Source organism: Liolophura sinensis, chromosome 1 (assembly GCF_032854445.1).
Source record: "Liolophura sinensis isolate JHLJ2023 chromosome 1, CUHK_Ljap_v2, whole genome shotgun sequence".
NCBI classification, from domain to species: Eukaryota; Metazoa; Mollusca; class Polyplacophora; order Chitonida; family Chitonidae; genus Liolophura; species Liolophura sinensis.
Genome location: NC_088295.1, coordinates 95575986 through 95601091, shown reverse-complemented (window position 1 = coordinate 95601091; position 25106 = coordinate 95575986). Strand labels below are relative to the sequence as shown.

At 42.4% G+C, this 25106-nt stretch overlaps 1 protein-coding gene across 1 annotated transcript in view; it reads right to left on the bottom strand.

The window, feature by feature from the left end:
• The window catches only part of LOC135462183 (dynein axonemal heavy chain 9-like), a 124716-nt gene that overhangs the window by 78563 nt on the left and 21047 nt on the right, over nucleotides 1-25106 (bottom strand). Inside the window, 18 exon segments of the mRNA XM_064739578.1 lie at nucleotides 486-737; nucleotides 3262-3339; nucleotides 5884-6000; nucleotides 6384-6488; nucleotides 7315-7644; nucleotides 7791-7920; nucleotides 8181-8324; nucleotides 12401-12696; nucleotides 15060-15206; nucleotides 15755-15866; nucleotides 16375-16613; nucleotides 18141-18342; nucleotides 18725-18876; nucleotides 19186-19329; nucleotides 20286-20631; nucleotides 22121-22291; nucleotides 22576-22730; nucleotides 23249-23402. Of these exon segments, the coding sequence (XP_064595648.1) occupies nucleotides 486-737; nucleotides 3262-3339; nucleotides 5884-6000; nucleotides 6384-6488; nucleotides 7315-7644; nucleotides 7791-7920; nucleotides 8181-8324; nucleotides 12401-12696; nucleotides 15060-15206; nucleotides 15755-15866; nucleotides 16375-16613; nucleotides 18141-18342; nucleotides 18725-18876; nucleotides 19186-19329; nucleotides 20286-20631; nucleotides 22121-22291; nucleotides 22576-22730; nucleotides 23249-23402 (3274 nt within the window).

Below are 25106 nucleotides of genomic sequence, written 5' to 3'. Positions count from 1 at the left end.
AATGGAGGAAGACATGTGGTCACATCCATAACAGAGGAAGACATGTGGTCATATACCATAATGGAGGAAGACATGTGGTCATATACCATACTGATCGGAGATGTGTGGTCATATACCATAATGGAGGAAGACATGTGGTCACATCCATAACAGAGGAAGACATGTGGTCATATACCATAATGGAGGAAGACATGTGGTCATATACCATAATGGTGGAAGATGTGTGGTCACATACTATAATGGGGGAAGACATGTGGTCATATACCATAATGGAGGAAGATGATTTTTGGTTGGATTATCACCACTACACCTTGTCAGTTACCAACCTCTGTGTGATCTTTGGTTGGATTATCATCACTAAACCATATCAGTTACCAACCTCTGAGTCATCTTAGATTGGATTATCATCACTAAACCATACCAGTTACTGACCTCTAACAGAACTCTGGTTGGATTATCATCACCAGACCATATCAGTTACCAACCTCTGAGTGACCTGTGAGAGATAGAACTCTTGGGAGATTTGATGCGGTACTTGGAGTTGAGGGCTGCAAAGGTTTCATTCTCAGAGCTGTCTGACTGTGCTACAAGCTCCAGAGGGACATCTGTGTCTGGCCACAAGTCTACTAGCAGGCTGGCAAAGATACTGGCATCTCGATTCTGAAGTCGAGGCATGAAGGCATTGCGGAGAGCAAACACTAAGGCATTCTCCTCTAGCCTGGCCCTGCTGGGTGGACCTGCATAGTGAGTAATAACACACTTATAACCACCATTATAATGGGACCTTTGGCCACAAATCATCCTTATTGACTGTTATTTATGCTGATAGTGTTCAACCTCTTATGCACTTGACAATATTTTTACTAGCATGATGTTAACTTGTGGATAAAACTGAGTGAAGCCTATGAGATATTAACGATATGTATGTCGGCTAGCTGACCGAAATACATGTACACATACCACCTAACATACATGTACACATACCACCTAACATACACGTGCACGTACCACCTCACATACACGTCCATGTACCACCTAACAAACATGTACACATACCACCTAACATACACTTGCACATACCACCTAATGTACACGTCCATGTACCAACTAACATACATGTACACATACCACCTAATATACATGTACACATACCACCTAACATACATGTACACATACCACCTAACATACACGTACCACCTAACACACATGTACACATACCACCTAACATACACGTACCACCTACATGTAACATACACGTACCACCTAACATACACGTACCACCTAACATACACGTACCACCTAACATACATGTACATGTATTACCTAACATACATGTACCAATTCATACACATGTACAACCTAACATATATGTACATGTACTACCTAACGTACACATACCAGCAAACATACACATACCAGCTAACATACACACACATGTACAAGTAAACATACACGTACCAACTAGATACATGCAACACCTAACATACACGTACCACCTAACATACACGTACATGTACCAGCAAACACACATGTACACGTACCAAGCACATGTAGCATACACATACATGTACCACCTAGCACACACATACATGTACCACCTAGATACATATACACATACCATCTAACATACACGTACCATCTTGCACACACATACATGTACCACCTAACATATACACGTGCCACCTAGCACACACACACATGTGCCACCTAGCACACACATACACATACCACCTAGCACACACATACATGTACCACCAAACATACATGTACCACAAAACATACATGTACCATCTAACATGCACATCCAAGTACCACCTAACATAGACGTAACATAAATGTACACATATCAATTAACATACACATACACAAACTACACAATATACACATACATGTACCAGCAACCATACATGTACATGTGTCACCTAAAAGACATGTACACTCCAGCAAACATACATGTACCACCTAACATACACGTACCAGCAAACATACATCTACACGTACCATCTAACATACACGTACATGTACCAGCAAACATAAATGTACATGTATATGTACCACCTAACATAGATGCACACGTACTACCTCACATACATGTACATGAACCACTTAACATACAGCCATGGCTGAATGTGGCACCTCAGACACCATTTACCCAATCCAATTTACTACATGTAAAGTATACTTCAAGTGACTGGTATTAAATACCCATTCTCATGAATATTGCACACTGATGTTTGATTGATTAGCGTTCTCAAGAATATAGTGATATATGTAGTCATGAGTATTTCACACCGGCATCTTTGCGTGCTTGGGGGTTAAGGTCATACATGTACAGTGTACTCCTGAATCTTTAGCTCACATGACCACATGTATGAACTGACAGTATACATGTATACACATGTACATGGGACTGAAGGCTGTATACTTGAAAGATGAACAGTCAGTTGTATGAAGACACTGTTGTGTGAACAGACAGTTGTATGAACAGGCAGTTGTGAGAGCATACAGTTGTATGAACAGACTGTTGAGAACACACAGTTGTATAGAGTGATATGAACAGACAGTTGTGTAAACAATTGTATGAACACAGTTTGTGTGAACAGTTATATGAACAGACATTTGTGTGAACAGTCAGTTGTATGAATACACAGTTGCGTGAACAAAGTTGTGAGAGCATACAGTTGTATGAACACAGTTGTATAGAGTGATATAAACAGACAGTTGTGTGAACACAGAGTTGTAGGAGCATGCAGTTGTATGAACAGACAGTTACATAAACAGATAATTGTGAGAACACAGAGGCTATATGAATAGACAGTTAAATGAAAAGTCCCATAATTGCATCAACAGACAGTTACATGAACAGAGACTGCCTAAGTCCCGTAATTGCATCAACAGACAGTTACATGAACAGAGACTGCCTAAACAGACAGTAAAGTGAACAGAGACTGAATGAACAGAGACTACATAAACACAGTTACATGACCAGAAACTACATTAACAGAGAGTCACATGAACAGGGATTGTGTGAACGGACAGTTACATGAACAGAGACTGTATAAGCAGACAGTTACATAAACAGCGACTGTATGAATAGACAATTACATGAACAGAGACTGGAGGAACTCACAATTACATGAACAGACACTGTATGAACTCACAATTACATGAACAGACACTATATGAATAGACAGATACATGAGCAGACATTTGCATGAGACAGCGATGGGAATGGACGAATGTAGAGAAGAGGGGAGTTACCTGGAGGCTGTGGTGATTCCTTATCAGCATCTTCCTGTTCCTCCTTCTCCTGATGGAGAACAGACAACTTGGCATAAACTGGTAAACAGAGAGGTTACACCATTAATCCACTGGAGTTACACCACATAAACTCCTGATGGAGAACAGACAACTTGGCATAAACTGGTAAACAGAGAGGTTACACCATTAATCCACTGGAGTTACACCACATAAACTCCTGATGGAGAACAGACAACTTGGCATAAACTGGTAAACAGAGAGGTTACACCATTAATCCACTGGAGTTACACCAGATAAACTCCTGATGGAGAACAGACAACTTGGCATAAACTGGCAAACAGAGAGGTTGTGCCATTCATTCACTGGAGTTACAGAAGAAAACTCCTGATGGAGAACAGACAACTTGGCATAAACTGGCAAACAGAGAGGTTGTGCCATTCATCCACTGGAGTTACACCAGATAAACTCCTGATGGACAACAGACAACTCGGCATAAACTGACAAACAGAGAGGTTGTGCCATTCATCCACTGGAGTTACACCAGATAAACTCCTGATGGACCACAGACAACTTGGCACAAACTGGTAAACAGAGAGGTTGTGCCATTCATCCACTAGAGTTACAGAAGAAAACTCCTGATGGAGAACAGACAACTTGGCATAAAGTGGCAAACAGAGAGGTTGTGCCATTCATCCACTGGAGTTACACCAGATAAACTCCTGATGGACAACAGACAACTTGGCATAAACTGGCAAACAGAGAGGTTGTACCATTCATCACTGGAGTTACACCAGATAAACTCCTGATGGACAACAGCTGACTTGGCATGAAGTGGCAAACAGAGAGGTTGTACCATCAATCCACTGGAGTTACACCAGATAAACTCCTGATGGACAACAGCTGACTTGACATAAAGTGGCAAACAGAGAGATTACACCTCTGTGGCAAACACGGAGATTATACCAGTAACCTCCTGGAATTACTGTACAAGAGAAAAACCCATCTCCCAATAAAACAAAGTGTTCTTTGGTTTACTTGTGCACTGGTGGAGAAAGCATACTGTGATCATTGATGGTGTCTTTATACTGTATCTACAGAATGTAATTCTTCTAGGACCATGAATAAACACCCAAATCCATCATGTGAATGAGACACTGATTCCTATGCTCCATTAAACATGTTAGTAACACTGTCCTGATACATAACATGTCAGAAACTCAATCCTGGCACAGATGCTGCAAAATACGTGTTTTGCTACTGTACATGTACTTACTGTTCATAAGCTTCTGCTCTCATATAAAGTGACTGAAAGCTGGTGTTGTGGCATCTGGCTCACAGTGAGGGACAGGTGTATAGCTGGGGTGTTGAGCTTGACATCCAGTGGGACCTGGCTATCAGTGAGGGACTGGGGTATATATAAGGTGGTGTTGAGCTTACCATCATGTGGCACCGGACTCTCAGTGAGGGATTGGGGCATGAGCTGGTCTTGAGCTTACCATCATGTGGCACCTGGCTCTCTGTGAGGGAGTGGGGTATATATAAGGTGGTGTTGAGCTTACTATCCTGTGGCACCTGACTCTCAGTGAGGGACTGGGGTATATATAAGGTGGTGTTGATCTAACCATCATACGGCACCTGGCTTTCAGTGAGGGACTGGGGTATGTATAAGGTGGTGTTGAGCTTATCATCATGTGGCACCTGCCTATCAGTGAGGGACTGGGGTATGTATAAGGTGGTGATGAGCTTACCATCATGTGGCACTTGGTTCTCAGTGAGGGACTGGGGTATATATAAGGTGGTGTTGAACTTACCATCATGTGGCACCTGGCTCTCAGTGAGGGACTGGGGTATATATAAGGTGGTGTTGAGCTTACCATCATGTGGCACCTGGTTCTCAGTGAAGGACTGGGGTATATATAAGGTGGTGTTGAGCTTACCATCATGTGGCACCTGACTCTCAGTTAGGGATTGGGGTATGTATAAGGTGGTGTTGAGCTTACCATCATGTAGCACCTGGCTCTCAGTGAGGGGCTGGGGTGTATATAAGGTGGTGTTGAGCTTACCATCATAAGGCACCTGGCTCTCAGTGTGGGACTGGGGTACATATAAGGTGGTGTTAAGCTTATCATCATGTGGCACCTGACTCTCAGTAAGGGACTGGGGTATATATAAGGTGGTGTTGAGCTTACCATCATGTGGCACCTGGCTTTCAGTGAGGGACTGGGGTATATATAAGGAGGTGTTAAGCTTATCATCATGTAGCACCTGGCTCTCAGTGAGGGACTCGGGTAGACATAAGGAGGTGTTCAGCTTACCATCATATGGCACCTGGCTCTCAGTAAGGGACTGGGGTATATATAAGGTGGTGTTGAGCTTACCATCATGTGGCACCTGGCTCTCAGTGAGGGACTGGGGCATATATAAGGTGGTGTTGAGCTTACCATCATGTAGCACCTGGCACTAAGTGAGGGACTGGGGTATAATGTGGTGTTGAGCTTATCATCATGTGGCACCTGGCACTAAGTGAGGGACTGGGGTATAATGTGGTGTTGAGCTTACCATCATGTGGCACCTGACTCTCAGTAAGGGACTGGGGTATATATAAGGTGGTGTTGAGCTTACCATCATGTGGCACCTGACTCTCACCCAAGGATTGTTCTAACTCTGCCCCAGCCTCTGCCACCATATACTTCATAGTCTGCACACTCCAGCCATTGCTGACTCCTCCATGGTCACTCCCTGGCGAAATAGAAACATGGGAAATTTGTACAATCCTCAACAGATCTAATATTAGTACGTTGCTGAGACTTTCTTTGAATCATCATGATGTGGCTGCATGAATGTCATCATGGCCTTGTTCAAACAACAAAAACTGGATTAACGTGAGTGTTTCCATGTACAAATATATAACTGAGACAACATTTGTTCATTTTAAAAGTTTTAAATTGCAAAAGATTTAAAGTCTGAGGAACCTACCCGTATGAAATTCTAAGCAAAAAATACCAGTCACCTAAGGAAGATCCCAACACAAAGTGCACCTAACAGAAGATAAAGACGTAATCTCACTTACACGTACATGTATGATGTCGAACTAGTCTAAACTCACCCAACTCAGTACTTACCCAGGTTAGCCGTCTCTCTGATGAAAGCGTTTGTGCCCAGCAGGTTCTTGCACATGTTGTACAGCTGCATGGTTCTCTGAGCCAAGCCCTCCCCATACTCAAACCCTATCAACACAATCCAAACACACAATAGTGTGAAATGACACCGATGTAATGTTTCATCCAATACAACTCTGACTCTGTAAATATCCCCTATTTACTTCTTATTTTCATGATAATGCACATTTCTATCTAAATTTGCTTAACTGTTTGGAAAGTGTGTTGTCTTGCACCTGGTTCTGATTCCCTGTGGATGAGGATGTACTTACATTTATTGACAAGTTCATTACAAAACCAAAAGTATAAGCTCTTATCTTGATTAACCAGAGATCTGTCCGTCTAATCCCGGGTAGTTACATGTATCACCCCTGCACATGTTCCACAAATGGACAGGACCAGTTCTCCACATTGGAGTTTGACAGTATTAATCATTACAGAGGATCACTGATCTAACAGTTTCCTAATCATTCTTGCAGTCTTATTACAATATACATGTACATGCATGTCCGTGTCCACATGTGAAGTATATTTCATGATTATCAATGAAATGTTTCAATAAGATAACTACAACTTTTTGTATGTTTGTTTCTTGGTAACTCTTGTGTTTCCTTTATGTACTATAACACAGATGTTCTTTTCAAAGAAGAACAGCACATGATTCAAATCTCACACATGCATAATAATATACTTCAGAGCTGGATCTCAACAGAAACGTACAGACTGGCCAATTTCAGAGCTTCACAGAATATATAATTTTATCAGTCTACACAGATTACTGCCTATGGAACACGTTTGAATAAACACCTTGCAAACACACGAAATGGTTGAAGAATTACATTTCTCAGAAGACTACATAAGCACTAATGAGTCTGTGTATGGACATGTAACCTACCCTGACTTAGCAGCAGCACTTGGACTGTGAGTTGTAAATCTGGATGTAACACAGACACCGTCCTGAATTGTTTGAGCAGTGCCTCCGGCAGCTGGGACATGGTGGAGTTCAAGAGCAGCAGTCTGTCTGGATTGCATGGCTGTAGGGGCATAGCGCTGTCCAGTAGAGCAAAGCAGGCTCCAGTTGGCATCAGCTGGATGTCCTCGGACTTCAGGTGTATGGCGGTCTTTCCCTGTCTGAGGCCGTCCATCACTGTGGACAGGAGGGCAGCTAACACACTGAGCACCGCTGGGGACAGGCGGTCCAGATTGCTGAAGCAGATCCAGGAGCCTGAAACATACGCAGGAGATGTGCTGTCAGATCTCTAATTAATATCTACTCATGAGAAAACAAACGCTTAACAAGATTGCAAAGGAACAAGTATATTTGTGGATACTATAATCTGTGATGTGTGGCAAAAGAGAAGCAGAGCATACCTGCTGAAGCCAGTCCTCTGAAGATGTCATGCAGCATGACATGGTCCATCTTCGGCCCACAGACGAAGGTGTACAGAGGCTGGCCCAACCTGCGACTCAGCTCATGGATCTGCTTAAAGCGACCACTTTCCTGTCAACAAAACAAGTATGTAATATTAAAGGCTGAAAAAGAGGCTATTCTAACATTGCTATGGACAATTACCAGACTTCAATACAGGTTAAAGAAGACATCAACTGTACTGTGTTCCAAAACATATAGGCCTGCAGGTAGAGAGAAGCACAGTATCAATTAAGAAGTATAACTGGAGACATATGAATGCAGGATATGGTTCCAAATACCTTGATTTTAAACACAAAACTGTATGACAACATTAAGACTGTTGGACTTACCACAGGGCCCACACACAAGCTGGCCATGTGCGCCTTTATTGCCTGTGTCATGCTGACAAACACCCTCTCTGTGGCTGGGGTGATCACCTCTCTGTAGCCGCTACCCTGGTACTCCCATCCGTACTCGAACTGACTCTCATGACACTGGTAAACAAGACAGGCCAAGATGCTACTCACATGTCATATGTAATACAGGCCCTGGATCATTAAAGAATCTTAGGTTTTAACACGACAAATTCAGTCCTAACTGTTCAGTGCTCCATAAATTCATTCTTTCCATGTCTAGTCGCAAAATGATGAAATTAATAAACTCTCCATGTTTACATACAATTTATTATTCAGATTATTTTAAGGCAGTACTTTCTTATATACATATAAACATATATATATATATCAGACCCCTAGCTAGAATTTGTTGAAGGCATGGGGGAAGAGCGTCCCAGCCAAATGAGCCCGGCGTCCGGGGGCCACGTTCGCCGGAAAACTTGCATTGCGGGAAATGCTTTTGTCACGTCACATGGGTAGTCTTACATCTAACATCCGGATAAATTAAGTGGCCTAAAATATTGTATTTTAGTAAGATTTGTGCTCCTCACACTCAAACGGGATGCTTAATCGCAAGGCTTGCAATCGTACCCGATTCGACAGATATGACATCTGACCATAATTGCTCCAGCAGGCCATGGTGCCAGACTTCCATGCCGGCGACCAGGGTTAGACTGGGGTCACCACGGCAGGGAGTTTTCTCATTCCACCACAGGCAGTTTAGTGGTTAATTTCATGGGATTTGGTGGATGCCGCCGCTTGTAGAACTGTGCAAACGGGGCTGCTTAAGACAAGTGGGGAAGTTGTCAGTGACATGCCAATGATCAGTGGTTTACCCCGGTTTCTTCCGGGGGCTACCTTCACCCACCTGACAATACTGACCTACCGTCATATGAGTGAAATAATCACGAGTATGGCGTAAAACAACAATCAATCAGTCAGTCAAATATCTTACAGGATAATAAAATGTTAACTGAAACTGATTTTTGAAGCCCACCATTTCTGTAGTCACTGTGACAACAAAATCTTTCATATATTAAAGTAGCAAAAATTCCCCTAACAGAAAGCAAAGGCAGCCAGTCAATTTCAGGGGTCATGCACTGTGGGTGGACTGAAAATAATTTCCTACATCAAAATTATGTAAGGTTTAACGGTAATCTGAGACTTCGTAGTAAGCAGCACTAAAAGTCAGCGCACTGGCGTATTTGACAAACTTTCACCTGAAAACACCTGTTTTCGGAGCCAATTAAAAGGCTAAAATATTGTCTTTGGAGGCTACACTGAAATTTTATATGGGGAAATCATCCTGTCTTCAAAACACTGTTCTAGGATGGACCGACGCTTTCTAGATAGGCAAGCTGAACACGGCATGTTACTGTGTCAACTCAATGCATCGCCATTCGAGGCGCTACACGAGTAATTTACAACTTAGTATGCAATGGCTAGACAAGGTCACAAAACTGAGCCAATTTCAGTACCTTCGGAAACCATGCCTCAGGCACTCAAGATGTCTTAAATAATGGGTTTCCAATCTGGAAGCAGCTCTCGGGAATTGGAGGCCAAAAATAACTAGACGTATGTAAGAGATCATCTGACGAGGGAATTATAGTGCATAGCGTTGTTTTATTCGACAGAATATTAAAAATATGGAAAAAAAAAATTTACAAAGGACATTTTTAGGCATGGCGCTAGGTACTACGGTTTCACAGAGGGATGGCGGAGCGCCACTCAATAAAACGCTAGCTAACTGTATATATATATATATAGTGTATTTCACCTAAAGTTTGGTCTGTAAATTTTGGGATGTCATAGCTACAACAATCGACGATACAGAGCTATGATACATGCACACCTGACAAAAGAAATTTGATAGTGATTTCAACTTTTTAAAGTAATGGTCATGATAGTAATCCAAACATTTCATAAATGTGGCTTAGGGAAGAGCTTGTAAGTGGGAACATTGGATCAGGCAAGGTGCTGATGAAGGATCCATGCCGTTCATGTCCAATCTCTAGGAACGGCCGGCCGGCTATCATAATGTAGGCATAAAAGTCTGGTTCAAACGATCGGACACACGCATGGGATGTGGCATGACAGGAGACAAGACAAGCAATCACATATGAGCTCAATCTGAAGCTACAACTGGTTTATCAAGTCAACGGAGATTGGAGTCCAAGACATCCTGTATGTCCGGTTAAGTGATCAAAAAAAACATTTAGGTGAAAGATTTGTCATACCTGAACATGGTGTTCGCAGGTGTGGAAATGGACGCATCGGTAGAAATATATCCATCACAAGCTTCACATACATGTACTAATACATTGCAACAATTTTGAAATAATGTACCACCATAAGATGTTAACGTTTCCTGAGAGCTCAGAGTCACGTGTCCGTAACTGACAGCTTAAAGAATTTAACACTGACAAATTATATAACTTATTTTCTGTGACCCGTCCCTTTGAATAATCACAACTGTATGGTTTCGGTGGGAATAATGGTTGATTGGCAGTTCATATTAGGAAATTTTCCCACACGTTGACCTGTACTGAAGAGGTTCATTTGTGGGGCCAATGTAGGGTATACCGCAATATGCTACCACACATTCAGATATAATAGATATGAAAAGATGGAGGGAGAGTAAACAGCTGCAAATTTAGACTTCTGTTTGAAATGTTTTGAATATTGGGATACATGTACGGAAGAAAATTTCTTTATGGCTCATAAATCACTTGTAAACCATGCAACTTACAGTATACATTTGTGGTAATCGAATGTAACACGTTCACTTATTTGAAAGAATTCAAACTGTACATCCATCCTGTCGACCAAACACTGTCCTTGGACAGAGTTGTGTTTATTCACTGCGTCTGACAGAAACAGAGTGCACATGTAGGCCTATACACTTGCACATGTATGTAAAGAAGCACCTTTTTGAGCCCGTCAGCTACTGAAGGCGACCAGATTGGGCTGATGGGGACAGAATATCTGGCTTGCCCTGAATGGGGAGGGAATTATCCTTTCATGTGACCCGCCAAATCTAGCCCACCAGACAGACTTCAATGAATTCACATACACCTGCACAGTGAATTACTTACAACTTTCAATGACAGATGGAATTAGCTTACACGATTACATTTATTTCCTTGCATCTATTATCTTAGGCATTACAGTGAATTAAACCACCACAAAAAAGGTATAATTGGGTGTATTTAAGGGAGTTCATAACCACTGAAGGTATCGTAAAATACAACTGTGCTGGGATCAGGTCTTAACATTATTAATTGTACCAGGCTATTGTTGTTGCATAAAAGTTTCAAAATGATAAATAAACAGGATCATACAGTCCAGTCGCAGTTTTATTTTGCAGAGAATCAGCAAATATGTATGTACATGTACAGCATATGGACCGGACAAAGAACTTCAACACTATTTTGAATACATAATCTTTGCGGCAAATTTACGCTGACAAGTGTATTTTTGTAGATGTGTTAACAAGCTGGTATATGATGTACCATTTCTGCTTGAGTGATATTAAAGACTTGTTTCAGGAAGCTGTAAAATTTCATCCCTGCCAACAGAGTGGGTTTTTTTGTTGTTTAGATCAGCGGAGAGAAAAGCGACCATAAGACTTTGTACACACTAGATTAGTTAAAGGAGTTAACAGAATAAAGTGTTTGAATATGTGAACAGACTAAAACAAAATAGCTTCACTCAGGCTGAGTAAAGCTCTTGGGCAGCCAATCCTTATACTTTAGCAGAGAGGGGGCTTGGCAAGGAACGGATAAGGGAGCAGTCCAGCTGATCGGACGTATGACACAGAAGGTATATCCTGTAGCTCAAGGCATATCCATGCACTGGAAACCATTTTGATTTATGAGCTCTTCCCTTATCTATACATATATAGATATAAGAAAGAAAAACTTACTGACTTAAATGTCAGTAAGTTTGTACACATACAAATCAGTAAGTTTTTCTTGCCCTAATTTTCAAATATCATAATAGCAGGTACCCACAGCAAAACACATGACTGTGCAAACTTTAGTGTAATAGCTTTAAGAAACAAATGAATAGTTCATCTTTGCAAACTGTGCCAAAAATTACAAAACCGTTGCAGAAATTGCAGAACTCTTTTACAAAGAAAGTTGTTGATGAGAAGACATGATGTGTGAGCTCACCTGGATGTACACACTGCGAGTGTCAGTGTTGAAGGTGTAGAGAAGCTGTGCCTTCCAGTGAAAGCTGTGTGAGGGTTTGTGAGTGTGGGGAGAGGCCAGCAGGCGATGGACCAGGTCTCTCAGGTGAGACAGCAAGGCCAGCAGGCTGGTCAGTTTCTGTATCTGCCCAGGGAAAAGTAGCAGCTTTAGCTTCCCGGAGTGAGGATCCTCTGTGTCCAGACCCTCTCTCTGGGAGGAGAGTGTGGGTGGGAGAAGTAGCTGAGGGGTCAGCATCGTGTCAGCCCTACCAGACCCTTCTGAAAACAGCAAACAAAATTAATAAACAACCGGCTGTTTCAAGCACAACCATCCACAACCACACACACCATCTACAACCACGTACATGTACATCATCGACAGCCATATACACCATCTACAACCACACACCATCTACAACCACATACGTGTACACCATCTACAACCACATACACCATCTACAACTACACGTACATACATGTACACCATCTACAACCACATACACCATATACAACCACATACACCATCTACAACCAGATACGTGTACACCATCATGTATGTGGACCATCTACAGCCACATACACCATCTACAACCACATACATCATATACAACCAAAAACGCCATCTACAAAAACATACATCTACCACCACATACACCATCTACATCCACACACACCATCTACTGCCACATATGTGTACATCATCGACAGCCATATACACCATCTACAACCACATACACCATCTACAACCACATACATCATATACAACCACGTACACCATCTACAAAAACATACATGTACGACCACATACACCATCTACATCCACACACACTATCTACTGCCACATATGTGTACATCATCGACAGCCATATACACCATCTACAACCAGATACACCATCTACATCTACGGGGGGTTGGTGCTGACAGTTATACTGCTAACACCATCAACACAGGCACCATGGAATCAGACAAAAACTGAGACATAATGGACCTCTGTCAACCACTGGCCCCAGGCGGCTGACAGTTATACTGCTAACACCATCAACACAGGCACCATGGAATCAGACAAAAACTGAGACATAATGGACCTCTGTCAACCACTGGCCCCAGGCGGCTGACAGTTATACTGCTAACACCATCAACACAGGCACCATGGAATCAGACAAAAACTAAGACATAATGGACCTCTGTCAACCAGTGGCCCAAAGGGGGCTGACAGTTATACTAATAACACCATCAGCACAGAATCAGACAAAAACTGAGACATACTGGACCTCTGTCAACCACTGGCCCCAGGGGGCTGACAGTTATACTGCTAACACCATCAACACAGGCACCATGGAATCACACAAAAACTGAGACATAATGGACCTCTGTCAACCACTGGCCCCACACGGCTGGCAGTTATACTGCTAACACCATCAACACAGGCACCATGGAATCAGACAAAAACTGAGACATAATGGACCTCTGTCAACCACTGGTACCAGGGGGCTGACAGTTATACTGTTAACACCATCAACACAGGCACCATGGAATCAGACAAAAACTGAGACACAAGGGACCTCTGTCAACCACTGGCCCCAGGGGGCTGACAGTTATACTGCTAACACCATCAACACAGGCACCATGGAATCAGACAAAAACTGAGACATAAGGGACTTCTGTCAACCACTGGCCCCAGGGGGCTGACAGTTATACTAATAACACCATCAATGCATTCACAATGGAATACATGTGAAGTTGCACTGACCCAGGAGCCTTCTACCAATGTAGTCGCTGGCAATACATGGGAAGGTCTGTCAACAACCTGCGGATGGTTGTGGGTTTTCCCCTTTTCTCCCACCATAATGCTGGACATCGTTGTATAAATGAAATATTCTTGAGTATGGCGTAAAACGCCAATCAAATAAATAAATACATAAATGGACAAAATAAACTGCTCCTTCTAATGGTAGCAGGTGTATAATTTATTATTTATTTCTTCATTTGGTGCTTTATTGTCGTCATATGACTAAAAAATTGGTGAGTACGACGTTAAACCCCAAGCACTCCCTCACTTCTGTTTTACGCCTTATTGAAGGCTCTTTCACATATATGACGTCACCCAGCATTATGGTGTGAGGAAAGCAGGCAGAGCCCAGGGGGTGGTGTTTGAGGGGGGGGGGAACAACCTTCTGCAGGTTGCTGGCAGAACTTCCCATGCATGGCCGGAGAGGAAACCAGCACGAGCATATACACACTTGGTCTAGTGTTCTTCTTTTAAACAATTTTTCAGCATTGCCAAACAAAAAGCAAAAGGATATTTATCTTAAAGTTTTACCCCATAGTAGTGCATAGCAGAATACTGTCCAGTGGCCTCAAGTTGGGGTTGCTTTAGATTTTTCTAGAATGCAACTAACTTCCAGAACTTGAAACTAACAGGTCTCTGGACCTTTCCTTGTACTGATGCACACCAAGAAAACCCCCATCCCCCATCCCGCCAAAAAATTAAAAGTGGTTCCGTTGACCCAGTTATTCCTTTGTTGGAAAGCCTCATGTGCTTTTGCATATTTAGCCTAGGTGTAGGATTGCACTCTTGCAGTTCCTTGAATTTCTCATGAGTGATTTGTCGCAAATGAAATCAGAATCTCCACTTCACCCACCCAGTTTATCTTGGACTGATGTGGCTCTCTCTTCAGGGATGGGAGTGTGAGTCCCCTCATTCGTCAGTTCTAATCCTGACCCACGGAATGAGGCCTGGCGGCCATTCGCTGTAGATGATGACTCTGGATCTTCTGTGGCTCCCTCACCTACAAATAACAACATGACACAGTCATAGAATTGAGAACACAGAATTTACAGCCATACAATTGTGCACACAGAGTTTACAGCCATACACAGACAAACTTAACAGCCATACACACAGGCAGAGTTAACAGCCATGCACACAGGCAGAGTTTACACCCATACACAAAGGCAGAGTTAACAACCATGCACACAGGCCGAGTTTACAGTCATGCATGCAGAGAGTTTACAGCCATACACACAGGCAGAGTGTACAGCCAAACACACAGGCAGAGTTTACAGCCATACACACAGGCAGAGTTTACAGCCATACACACAAACAGAGTTTACAGCCATACAACTGTGTGCACAGGAAGAGTTTACAGCCATACAACTGTGCACACAGAGTTTACAGCCATACAAGTGTGCACACAGGCAGAGTTTACAGTCATATAACTGAGCACAAAGGCAGAGTTTACAGCCATACACAAACAGAATTTAATACAAAATTTGAGATCACAGCCATACAACTTTCACTCACATTCAATTTAGAGCACCTGAAGTGACAGCTTACCTTCTCCATCTTGGTCTTTACGTTTCTTCACCTGGGTTTCCTTCTCATCCTCTAAACCTTTCAGAAGCTGTGTTGTAGCTTTAATACTTGAGTTGATTTTCTCTAAAGGAGCCTGTGGGATAACAGGGAAATCATGGAAACCATGACAGTCATGAAATCTCAAAACTGATACATTTTTTGAAGATCAGCATTTCAGTTTTTATCCTACATGAGACATAATACTCTGCTTTTCATTGGAAAACAACAGTCGCGTGGGGTACAGATATTCTGGTACACATCTGGTATTGTGGACAGTCACTGTCAGTAGAGAGGACTCACCTGCATGGTGTCTCTGTTGACAGTCAGGTGTCAGCTGGTATTGTGGACAGTCACTGTCAGTAGAGAGGACTCACCTGAGTGGTGTCTCTGTTGACAGTCAGATGTCAGCTGGTATTGTGGACAGTCATTGTCAGTAGAGAGGACTCACCTGCATGGTGTCTCTGTTGACAGTCAGGTGTCAGCAGAGAGAACACCTGCATGACGTCTTTGTTGACAGTCAAGTGTCAGCAGAGGGGACACATGCATGACGTCTGTTGACAGCTAGTATTGTGGACAGTCATGGTCAGTAGAGAGAAACTCACCTGCATGGCATCTCTGTTGCCTGCCTCAAGACCTGACAAGGCCTCCTGGATCAGCTGGGTGAGCTGTACCTGGGTGGCCAGGTAGGTAATCTCCGACACATGGTCCAGAGTCCATGAGTGACGACTCTGTTCACTGCTCTGTTCCGCAGGAGACGCCTGTACAGCTGATTGAAGCTTATCAGACCTAGTGCCTTGTCGACTCAAAGCCTGTCTGCTGCTTGCACGGCTGCTACCTTTCTCTGAGAAGATGACAGGTATTGAAGGTTTTACACTTTTGGAAACTCAGTATCCAAATTCAGCTTTAATTTATATGTTCAATGTTTATCTGATTGGTGCTTAAGCCATGATCAAGAATGTGAGCTGGACATGACAATCACAGTGGCCTCATAGATGAGTGGGTCCTGCATCACTGTGCTGCACTAACACGCTAAACACTAAACACAGAGGCCCCTCCATATGTTGAATGTGTTTGAAAACCTGGAAAATGTAGTTTTGCTTTTAAATTTGTACAAAATGTTCTAGTGCTCTTGAGTACTGAATTTAATACCAATCAAAAGAATTACTGAAGGCAACAGACTGCAAATTTGCTGAAATGTACTGTTTAAACAAACTGTGCATCAAAAGTAAGTTCCTCTCCTGAACTGTGTTTTACTTTTACCAAGATATTTGCCCAATCGTTGTGAAATTTTGCACACAGCATCTTAGTAATGAAGTCAACACACAGTTGCAAGGATTACTCTGTATATACAGATGTGCTTTAATGAGAATGCGTAAACGCATTATCGCTTGGATTTTCACAATTTCACAAACAGATTTAAGCTGGCAATGGATTTCTTTTTATGGATGACAATGCACGTCCACACTGTGCCAGAGAGATAGATGTCTTCTTTGAACATGTAGGCATTAAGCATATACAATGGCCCGCCAATTTCCCAGATCTCAATCCCACTGAACATTTGTGGGACCAGTTGAAACAAGAAATGTATCACCGTGTTATGACGGTGTCCATCTTGATGGCGTTAGATATCTGCTTCAGGAGTGGTTAGTCATCCCTCAAAATTGAATCACATTTCTCATGAACACAATGCAAGCTTCCTGTCTCAGTGTCGTACAAAAGCGTGGTCATTATACCAGATTTTAGCATTATCTGATCGCACAGGTCGTCAAAATTATCTTAATCTAAAATTTTCAAAATCGTACTCATTACAGCACATCTGTATCAACAGGGTTATCCACGCTACATTGTGTTGACTTGATTGCTCAGATTCTATGTGCAAATAGATTGGGCAAATACCTTGGTAAATGTCAAACATTGTTTTGGCAGGGAGCATACTTTTGATGCACTGTTTATATAAGGGCTAATAAATAAGGGAGAGTAACCAAAAATCATTCTGGAATCAACAATTCACTATGTGAAGAGGGGTCTCAGTGGCTTAGTTGATTAACCCGCTAGCGCAGCGTAATGACCCAGGAGCCTCTCACCAATGTGGTCGCTATGAGTTCAAGTCCAACTCATGCTGGCTTCCTCTCCGGACGTAAATGGGAGGGTCTACCAGCAACCTGCAGATGGTTGTGGGTTTCCCCTGGGCTCTGCCCGGTTTCCTCCCAATATAATGCTGGCCGCCGTCCTATAAGTGAAATATTTTTGAGTACGGCGTAAAACATCAATCAAATAAATAAATAAATCAATATGAAGATGTCAGGACAGATGAATTTTGAAGAAGCCCCATTACAGGTGTAAGAGCAAAAGCAATCTTCAGCAGTACCTTTGGATTTTTTGTCCAGGCCTCTGACCCCCTTGGTGATTGGCTGTGTTTTGCGTATGGTGGTGACAGGTTGATAGCTGATGGGTTTCACCGGTGGTTTCTCCACACCCATGGCAGTTGACATCTGAAACTGGAGGGCTGCCTTCAGGGCCTGTACCAAGGAGCTGAGCCACGTCTCTATCTGACCCTCGCACATTACTGGCTGTTTCAACAAAATAGTGGACAACAATGCAAGCCTTGTGAACTGCTACACAAACATAAGTTGACAGCAATTTTAATGCACAAATAACACTGTCCATGAATAAGTTCCTCATTTTGTCTCAAGAACGAGGTGAAAACAGTGAATTTAACCCAGGCGAGATGGGCATTGACAAACAGTTTAGCATTAAAAAGGGAAAATGTAGATTTTAGGTATGAAATTCTTTCTGGAAAAATAACTAGAATGTGTCTAGCCTACAAATATGATAGATTCAGTGCCATGTAATACTTTGAATGACAACAATCAGCATTTTGCCCTATGTTATTTATCACCTGCTCCTTGCACCTGGGTGCTCGGAACAATGAATACTGAGATTCCAGCTCACCTGTCTGAAGTCTAACCTCTCGCCCAGGTAACTGGCCACACCTGTAATCTGGAAGTTACATCTGTCACTTTGATCCATTTCCTCAAACACAAGCCCTCCAATATTCTCAAACAGTTTATTGATGTAGAGATTCACACTGTTCAGATCATAACCTGCAAGAGAAGCAACTAATGTGTCCACAATCTTTGCTGATAATCCCATACATGTATATCTGACAAGTTGGGATGGAATATACCACATGCTTTAACAGACAAGGGCATCAGAACATTCATAAAAAAACTCATTACATGTATCAATGAATTTTCTCCTTGTTTAAATCTGAAGCAGGCTTTTTGTAGGATACAGATAGTGTTAGAAGCCTATTTCTATTTTTCATGTAAATGTACACTGTAATTCTAGCATATTGTAAATGTATTCTTCTACGGAAAATTTTTACTGATTTTCCCAAACTTCAAACCCACCGTTACAAACAATGTGAAGGACGTCGTCTATGGAGAGAAAGTAGAAGCGTGGGAAGATCTGGCGTTTGCGCTCCATATATCTGAGCAAGGCTTTATGGCAGGTCTTCAGGTTGTGGTCCATATGCTCCAGTATTGGCAAAATATCTGTCACAAACACAGTTCTATTGTTAATGTGTGACAGACACATGTTTACTAATACTGTGTGACAGACACATGTCTATTGTTAATGTGTGACAGATACATGTCTACTGATAATGTGTGACAGACACATGTTTACTAATACTGTGTGACAGGCACATGTATATTGATAATTTGTGACAGACACATCTATTGATACTGTGTGACAGATGTATCTGTATTAATGTTTAACAGACACATCTATTAATACTGTGTGACATGTATTTGTATTACTATGTAACAGGTACATGTCTATTAATACTCTCTTACACACGTCTATTAACACTGTGCAACAGACACATGTCTATTAATACTGTCTGACAGACACGTCTATTAACACAGTGCGACAGACACATTATTAATACATTCTATTAATACTGTGTGACAGATGTATCTGTATTACTGTGTAACAGACAAGTCTATTAGTACTGTGTAACAGACATGTCTATTAATACTGTGTGGCAGACACATCTATTAATACTGTGTGACAGACATGTCTATTAATAATGTGTGATAGACAAGTCTATTAATACTGTGTTTTAGACACGTCTATTAATACTGTGTGTGACAGACACATCTATTAACACTGTGTGAGTGACAAATCGCTATTACAATGTGACAGGAATAGCTATTATCGTGACAGATATATCTCTATTGCTATGTGACTGATGTATACATATCTATTACTGTGCCTGAAGGTCAAACTGGTGGAAGTCAAGCAATCTTCATTTAATGCCATGCTAGGCCAAACACACACACACACACACACAAAATAACTGTTGTCTCCAAGCCTAGGAAGCCTGAAAAGGTAGATATCATCCTGAAATATACAAATAATAACTCAAAAAGCTTGAATCTTTACTAATATTGTTCTTAACACTGTACTGGTACAATTACAACCATCCACAAGCATTAATACTTACTCTTTCTGGAGCAGCACTGCAAAACATTTGGGTTTTTCTCTGAGGCTCGCATAAGGAGGCTGAAGTCCCTGTTGGCCTGAGCGAAGATGTTAGTTTCATGCGAGAGAGCAATACGCACATCTGGCCCAGAATACACGTCCTCAAGCTCCACCCACTTCTCCTGCACATCCAGCCAAACAGTAAGCACCGCCTCTATTGTCTGCAGCCTCTTCTGCCACTTGACCACCTCGTCTAGGAAGGAGCCAGCTGCAGAACTGCTCTGCATTGCCTGTAGTGACATCTGATGACTTTCAAGATCCTCGAATATAGGCCCTGTGTTGTGTAATAATGCCAGAGGACCTTCCTCCTGAAACCAGTAAAGACAGCAGAGATCATTACCCTGTGTTGTGTAACAATGTCAGCACACATTCCTCATCAAGCCAGTCAAGACACCAGATCATTACCCTGTGTTGTGCAACAATGCCAGCACACCTTTCTCCTCAAACCAGTAAAGACACCAGATCATTACCCTGTCTTGTGTAACAATGCCAGCACAACTTCCTCCTCAAACCAATCAAGACACCAGATCATTACCCTGTGTTGTGTAACAATGTCAACACACCTTCCTCATCAAGCCAGTAAAGATGACCAGATCATTACCCCGTGTTGTGTAACAATGTCAACACACATTCCTCATCAAGCCAGTAAAGATGACCAGATCATTACCCTGTGTTGTGTAACAATGTCAACACACCTTCCTCATCAAGCCAGTAAAGATGACCAGATCATTACCCTGTGTTGTATAACAATGCCAACACACCTTCCTCATCAAGCCAGTAAAGATGACCAGATCATTACCCTGTGTTGTATAACAATGCCAGCACACCTTCCTCCTCAAACCGACAGACACCAGATCATTACCCTGTGTTGTGTAACAATGCCAGCACACCTTCCTCATCAAGCCAGTAAAGATGACCAGATCATTACCCTGTGTTGTATAACAATGCCAACACACCTTCCTCATCAAGCCAGTAAAGATGACCAGATCATTACCCTGTGTTGTATAACAATGCCAGCAAAACTTCCTCATCAAGCCAGTAAAGACACCAGATCATTACCCTGTGTTGTGTAACAATGTCAACACACCTTCCTCATCAAGCCAGTAAAGACGACCAGATCATTACCCTGTGTTGTGTAACAATGCCAGCAAAACTTCCTCATCAAGCCAGTAAAGATGACCAGATCATTACCCTGTGTTGTGTAACAATGCCAGCAAAACTTCCTCATCAAGCCAGTAAAGACACCAGATCATTACCCTGTGTTGTGTAACAATGTCAGCACACATTCCTCATCAAGCCAGTAAAGACACCAGATCATTACCCTGTGTTGTGTAACAATGCCAGCACACCTTCCTCATCAAGCCAGTAAAGACACCAGATCATTACCCTGTGTTGTGTAACAATGCCAGCACATCTTCCTCATCAAGCCAGTAAAGATGACCAGATCATTACCCTGTGTTGTATAACAATGCCAGCACACCTTCCTCCTAAAACCGGCAGACACCAGATCATTACCCTGTGTTGTGTAACAATGTCAACACACCTTCCTCATCAAGCCAGTAAAGATGACCAGATCATTACCCTGTGTTGTGTAGCAATGCCAGCACACCTTTCTCCTCAAACTGGCACAGACACCAGATAATTACCCTGTGTTGTGTAACAATGCCAGCACACATTCCTCCTCAAACCAGAAAAGACACGAAATCATTACACTGTGTCTCAGCTTCTACTTCACCATACTGCCGTGCTTGTTGCTCTGTCTGGGCTACTACTTCACAACAACAGAATGACACTTACCTCTCCCACATTGAGTAGTGACGCAGGCAATGAGGCTACACTGCTGCGCTTGTTACGGCTGTGAGAGCTCTGGTTGGACACACGGCTGGTGGCACGCACCTGGCTACGGGCGCCCTGAACACCAGGGGGGTGGGAACTCTCCTGACTCTGAGAGACCTCGCTTTGGTTGTCCTGTAAATCACAAAACCACATTGCTAGATTCACAATTACATTGTCAGATTCACATTCACATTGCCACAGATAAAATAGCACATGGGAATGATTCATTACCTACAAATCAGAAACTTTATTTGCATGTGAAAGCAATTTACTACATGAACTAAAATGCCAGATATCAGATACCATCACACTGTATTAACACATAAAATATATGTTATAGGCTTCAACTCCAAAACATTTACATTTTTATGTTAAACTGAATCCTATGTCAAATAATTATTGAACTTTTCACTTACCACAGTGACATCCAGATTGTCAGGCTTACGGAAAACATGCTCACGCATTTCAAATACTTTACTCAGCCAAACTTCCTCATAGGTTTTCAGGGACTTTTCTATTGCCAAGTCCTTTACTGCTCTCTGTACAATAGCACGGACATCGTCACCATGCTCTGAAAATCAATGGGTGCTTAGTTGTTAGTCTCACCGACTCAAGTGATAGAAAGACCAGTGGCCACTCATTTCTACTTGACAACTTCGAAAATACTGACAACAGGTTGTTTTTAATGTATCTGACCCTTGTCATCAATAGAACTGACACCAACTGTAGGACAAATACACATACACTAGCATACACTGCTCTTTCATGTTTTGTGTATCAACAGCTTTAAGCTGCTTCTAAATTCTACATGCAGCAAAGATGTTTTATTTATATATTTATTTATTTGATTGGTATTTTACGCCATACTCAAGAATATTTCACTTATACGCTGGCGGCCAGCTGCAGGTTGCTGGAAGACCTTCCCACTTACGGCCGGAGAGGAAGTCAGCACGAGCTTGACTTGAACTCATAGCGACCACAATAGTGAGAGGTTCCTGGGTCATTACGCTGTGCTAGCGCGCTAACCGACTGAGCCACGGAGGGCCCCTAAAGATGTTTTATTGTGCGTGATACATCAAGTGGCCTTACTCTGGAGTCCAAGGCTGAGTAGTTCCCCTAGGGTCATTCTCTTGAGAGTGTCATTGTCAATGGTCAGGGCTCCCCCAGTCACACGGACAAGCTGCTTCCAGTGACGGGTCCTCATGGCCGGGTTACTCAAGTCATCAATCAAGGGGAGACAAGCCTGTTAAAACCCCATGTACACACACAATTGAGATAGTCTGGATTTGCTAAAAAGGAGGAAAAGTTTTCAACCCCTTTGTACTCACAAAAACCATATTCATCTGATAAAACAGAAAAGTCTAAATCATGATCTTCCTGTCATTTTGAAGTCAAGATAAAGTTACAACAGGGCACAAAAAGACTGTTAACACAGTTACTTGCTGCTAAAACCTTCAACCATATTCAAACAGAAATACAAGTATACATGTAGCTACAAACAGCAATGAACTGAGGTTCCAGCAATTACTGGATTGTTCGATAATGCATTTTTCCCAGAATCAATTGCATGCAATTTACTTCCAGTTTGGGTGAAGTTACTTTCTGTTAAATATAATCCATGTCGATGAAAACTTCAGTTGAATATGTATAGTACTGAAGTCATGAGTTCGGCAAATTACAGTAAATAATATACACAAAGAGCATGAATGATGGAACATCCGCCTAGAGTCACTGTGCTCTACACGTATGCAAAACCTGAGCTCAATACATGCAGTACTTTTTAAGATATTTCCTCTACCAATTACTTTAACATTCTTTTCCTTTTTATTGCATGACACAGCCATCATTTTTACACAGCCATCAAGTCCAAGGCTTGATATGTGTACATTTTAGACTGAAGACTTCGTTCCTCTGTATCTAATGAAATTTTAACTCAAGCAAACCTGTTTTGTCATGAAGTCCCATGTACACATCCCAGGTACAGGCCTAATCACATCTACCCTAACCCCACACTGTTAGTCAGCACTCCCCTCACCTGTATTGTTGTGATGGACTCATGAAGTCCCATGTACACATCCCAGATACAGGCCTAATCACATCTACCCTAACGCCACACTGTTAGTCAGCACTCCCCTCACCTGTATTGCTGTGATGGACTCATGAAGTCCCATGTACACATCCCAGGTACAGGCCTAATCACATCTACCCTAACCCCATATTGTAGTCAGCACTCCCCTCACCTGTATTGCTGTGATGGACTCATGAAGTCCCATGTACACATCCCAGGTACAGGCCTAATCACATCTACCCTAACCCCACACTGTTAGTCAGCACTCCCCTCACCTGTATTGTTGTGATGGACTCATGAAGTCCCATGTACACATCCCAGGTACAGGCCTAATCACATCTACCCTAACCCCACACTGTTAGTCAGCACTCCCCTCACCTGTATTGTTGTGATGGACTCATGAAGTCCCATGTACACATCCCAGGTACAGGCCTAATCACATCTACCCTAACCCCACACTGTTAGTCAGCACTCCCCTCACCTGTATTATTGTGATGGACTCATGAAGTCTCATGTACACATCCCAGATACAGGCCTAATCATATCTACCCTGACCCCACACTGTTAGTCAGCACTACCCTCACCTGTATTGTTGTGATGGACTCATGAAGTCCCATGTACACATCCCAGGTACAGCCCTAATCACATCTACCCTAGCCCCACAATGTTAGTCAGCACTCCCTTCACCTGTATTGTTGTGATGGACTCATGAAGTCCCATGTACACATCCCAGGTACAGGCCTAATCACATCTACCCTAACCCCACACTGTTAGTCAGCACTCCCCTCACCTGTATTGTTGTGATGGACTCATGAAGTCCCATGTACACATCCCAGGTACAGGCCTAATCACATCTACCCTAACGCCACACTGTTAGTC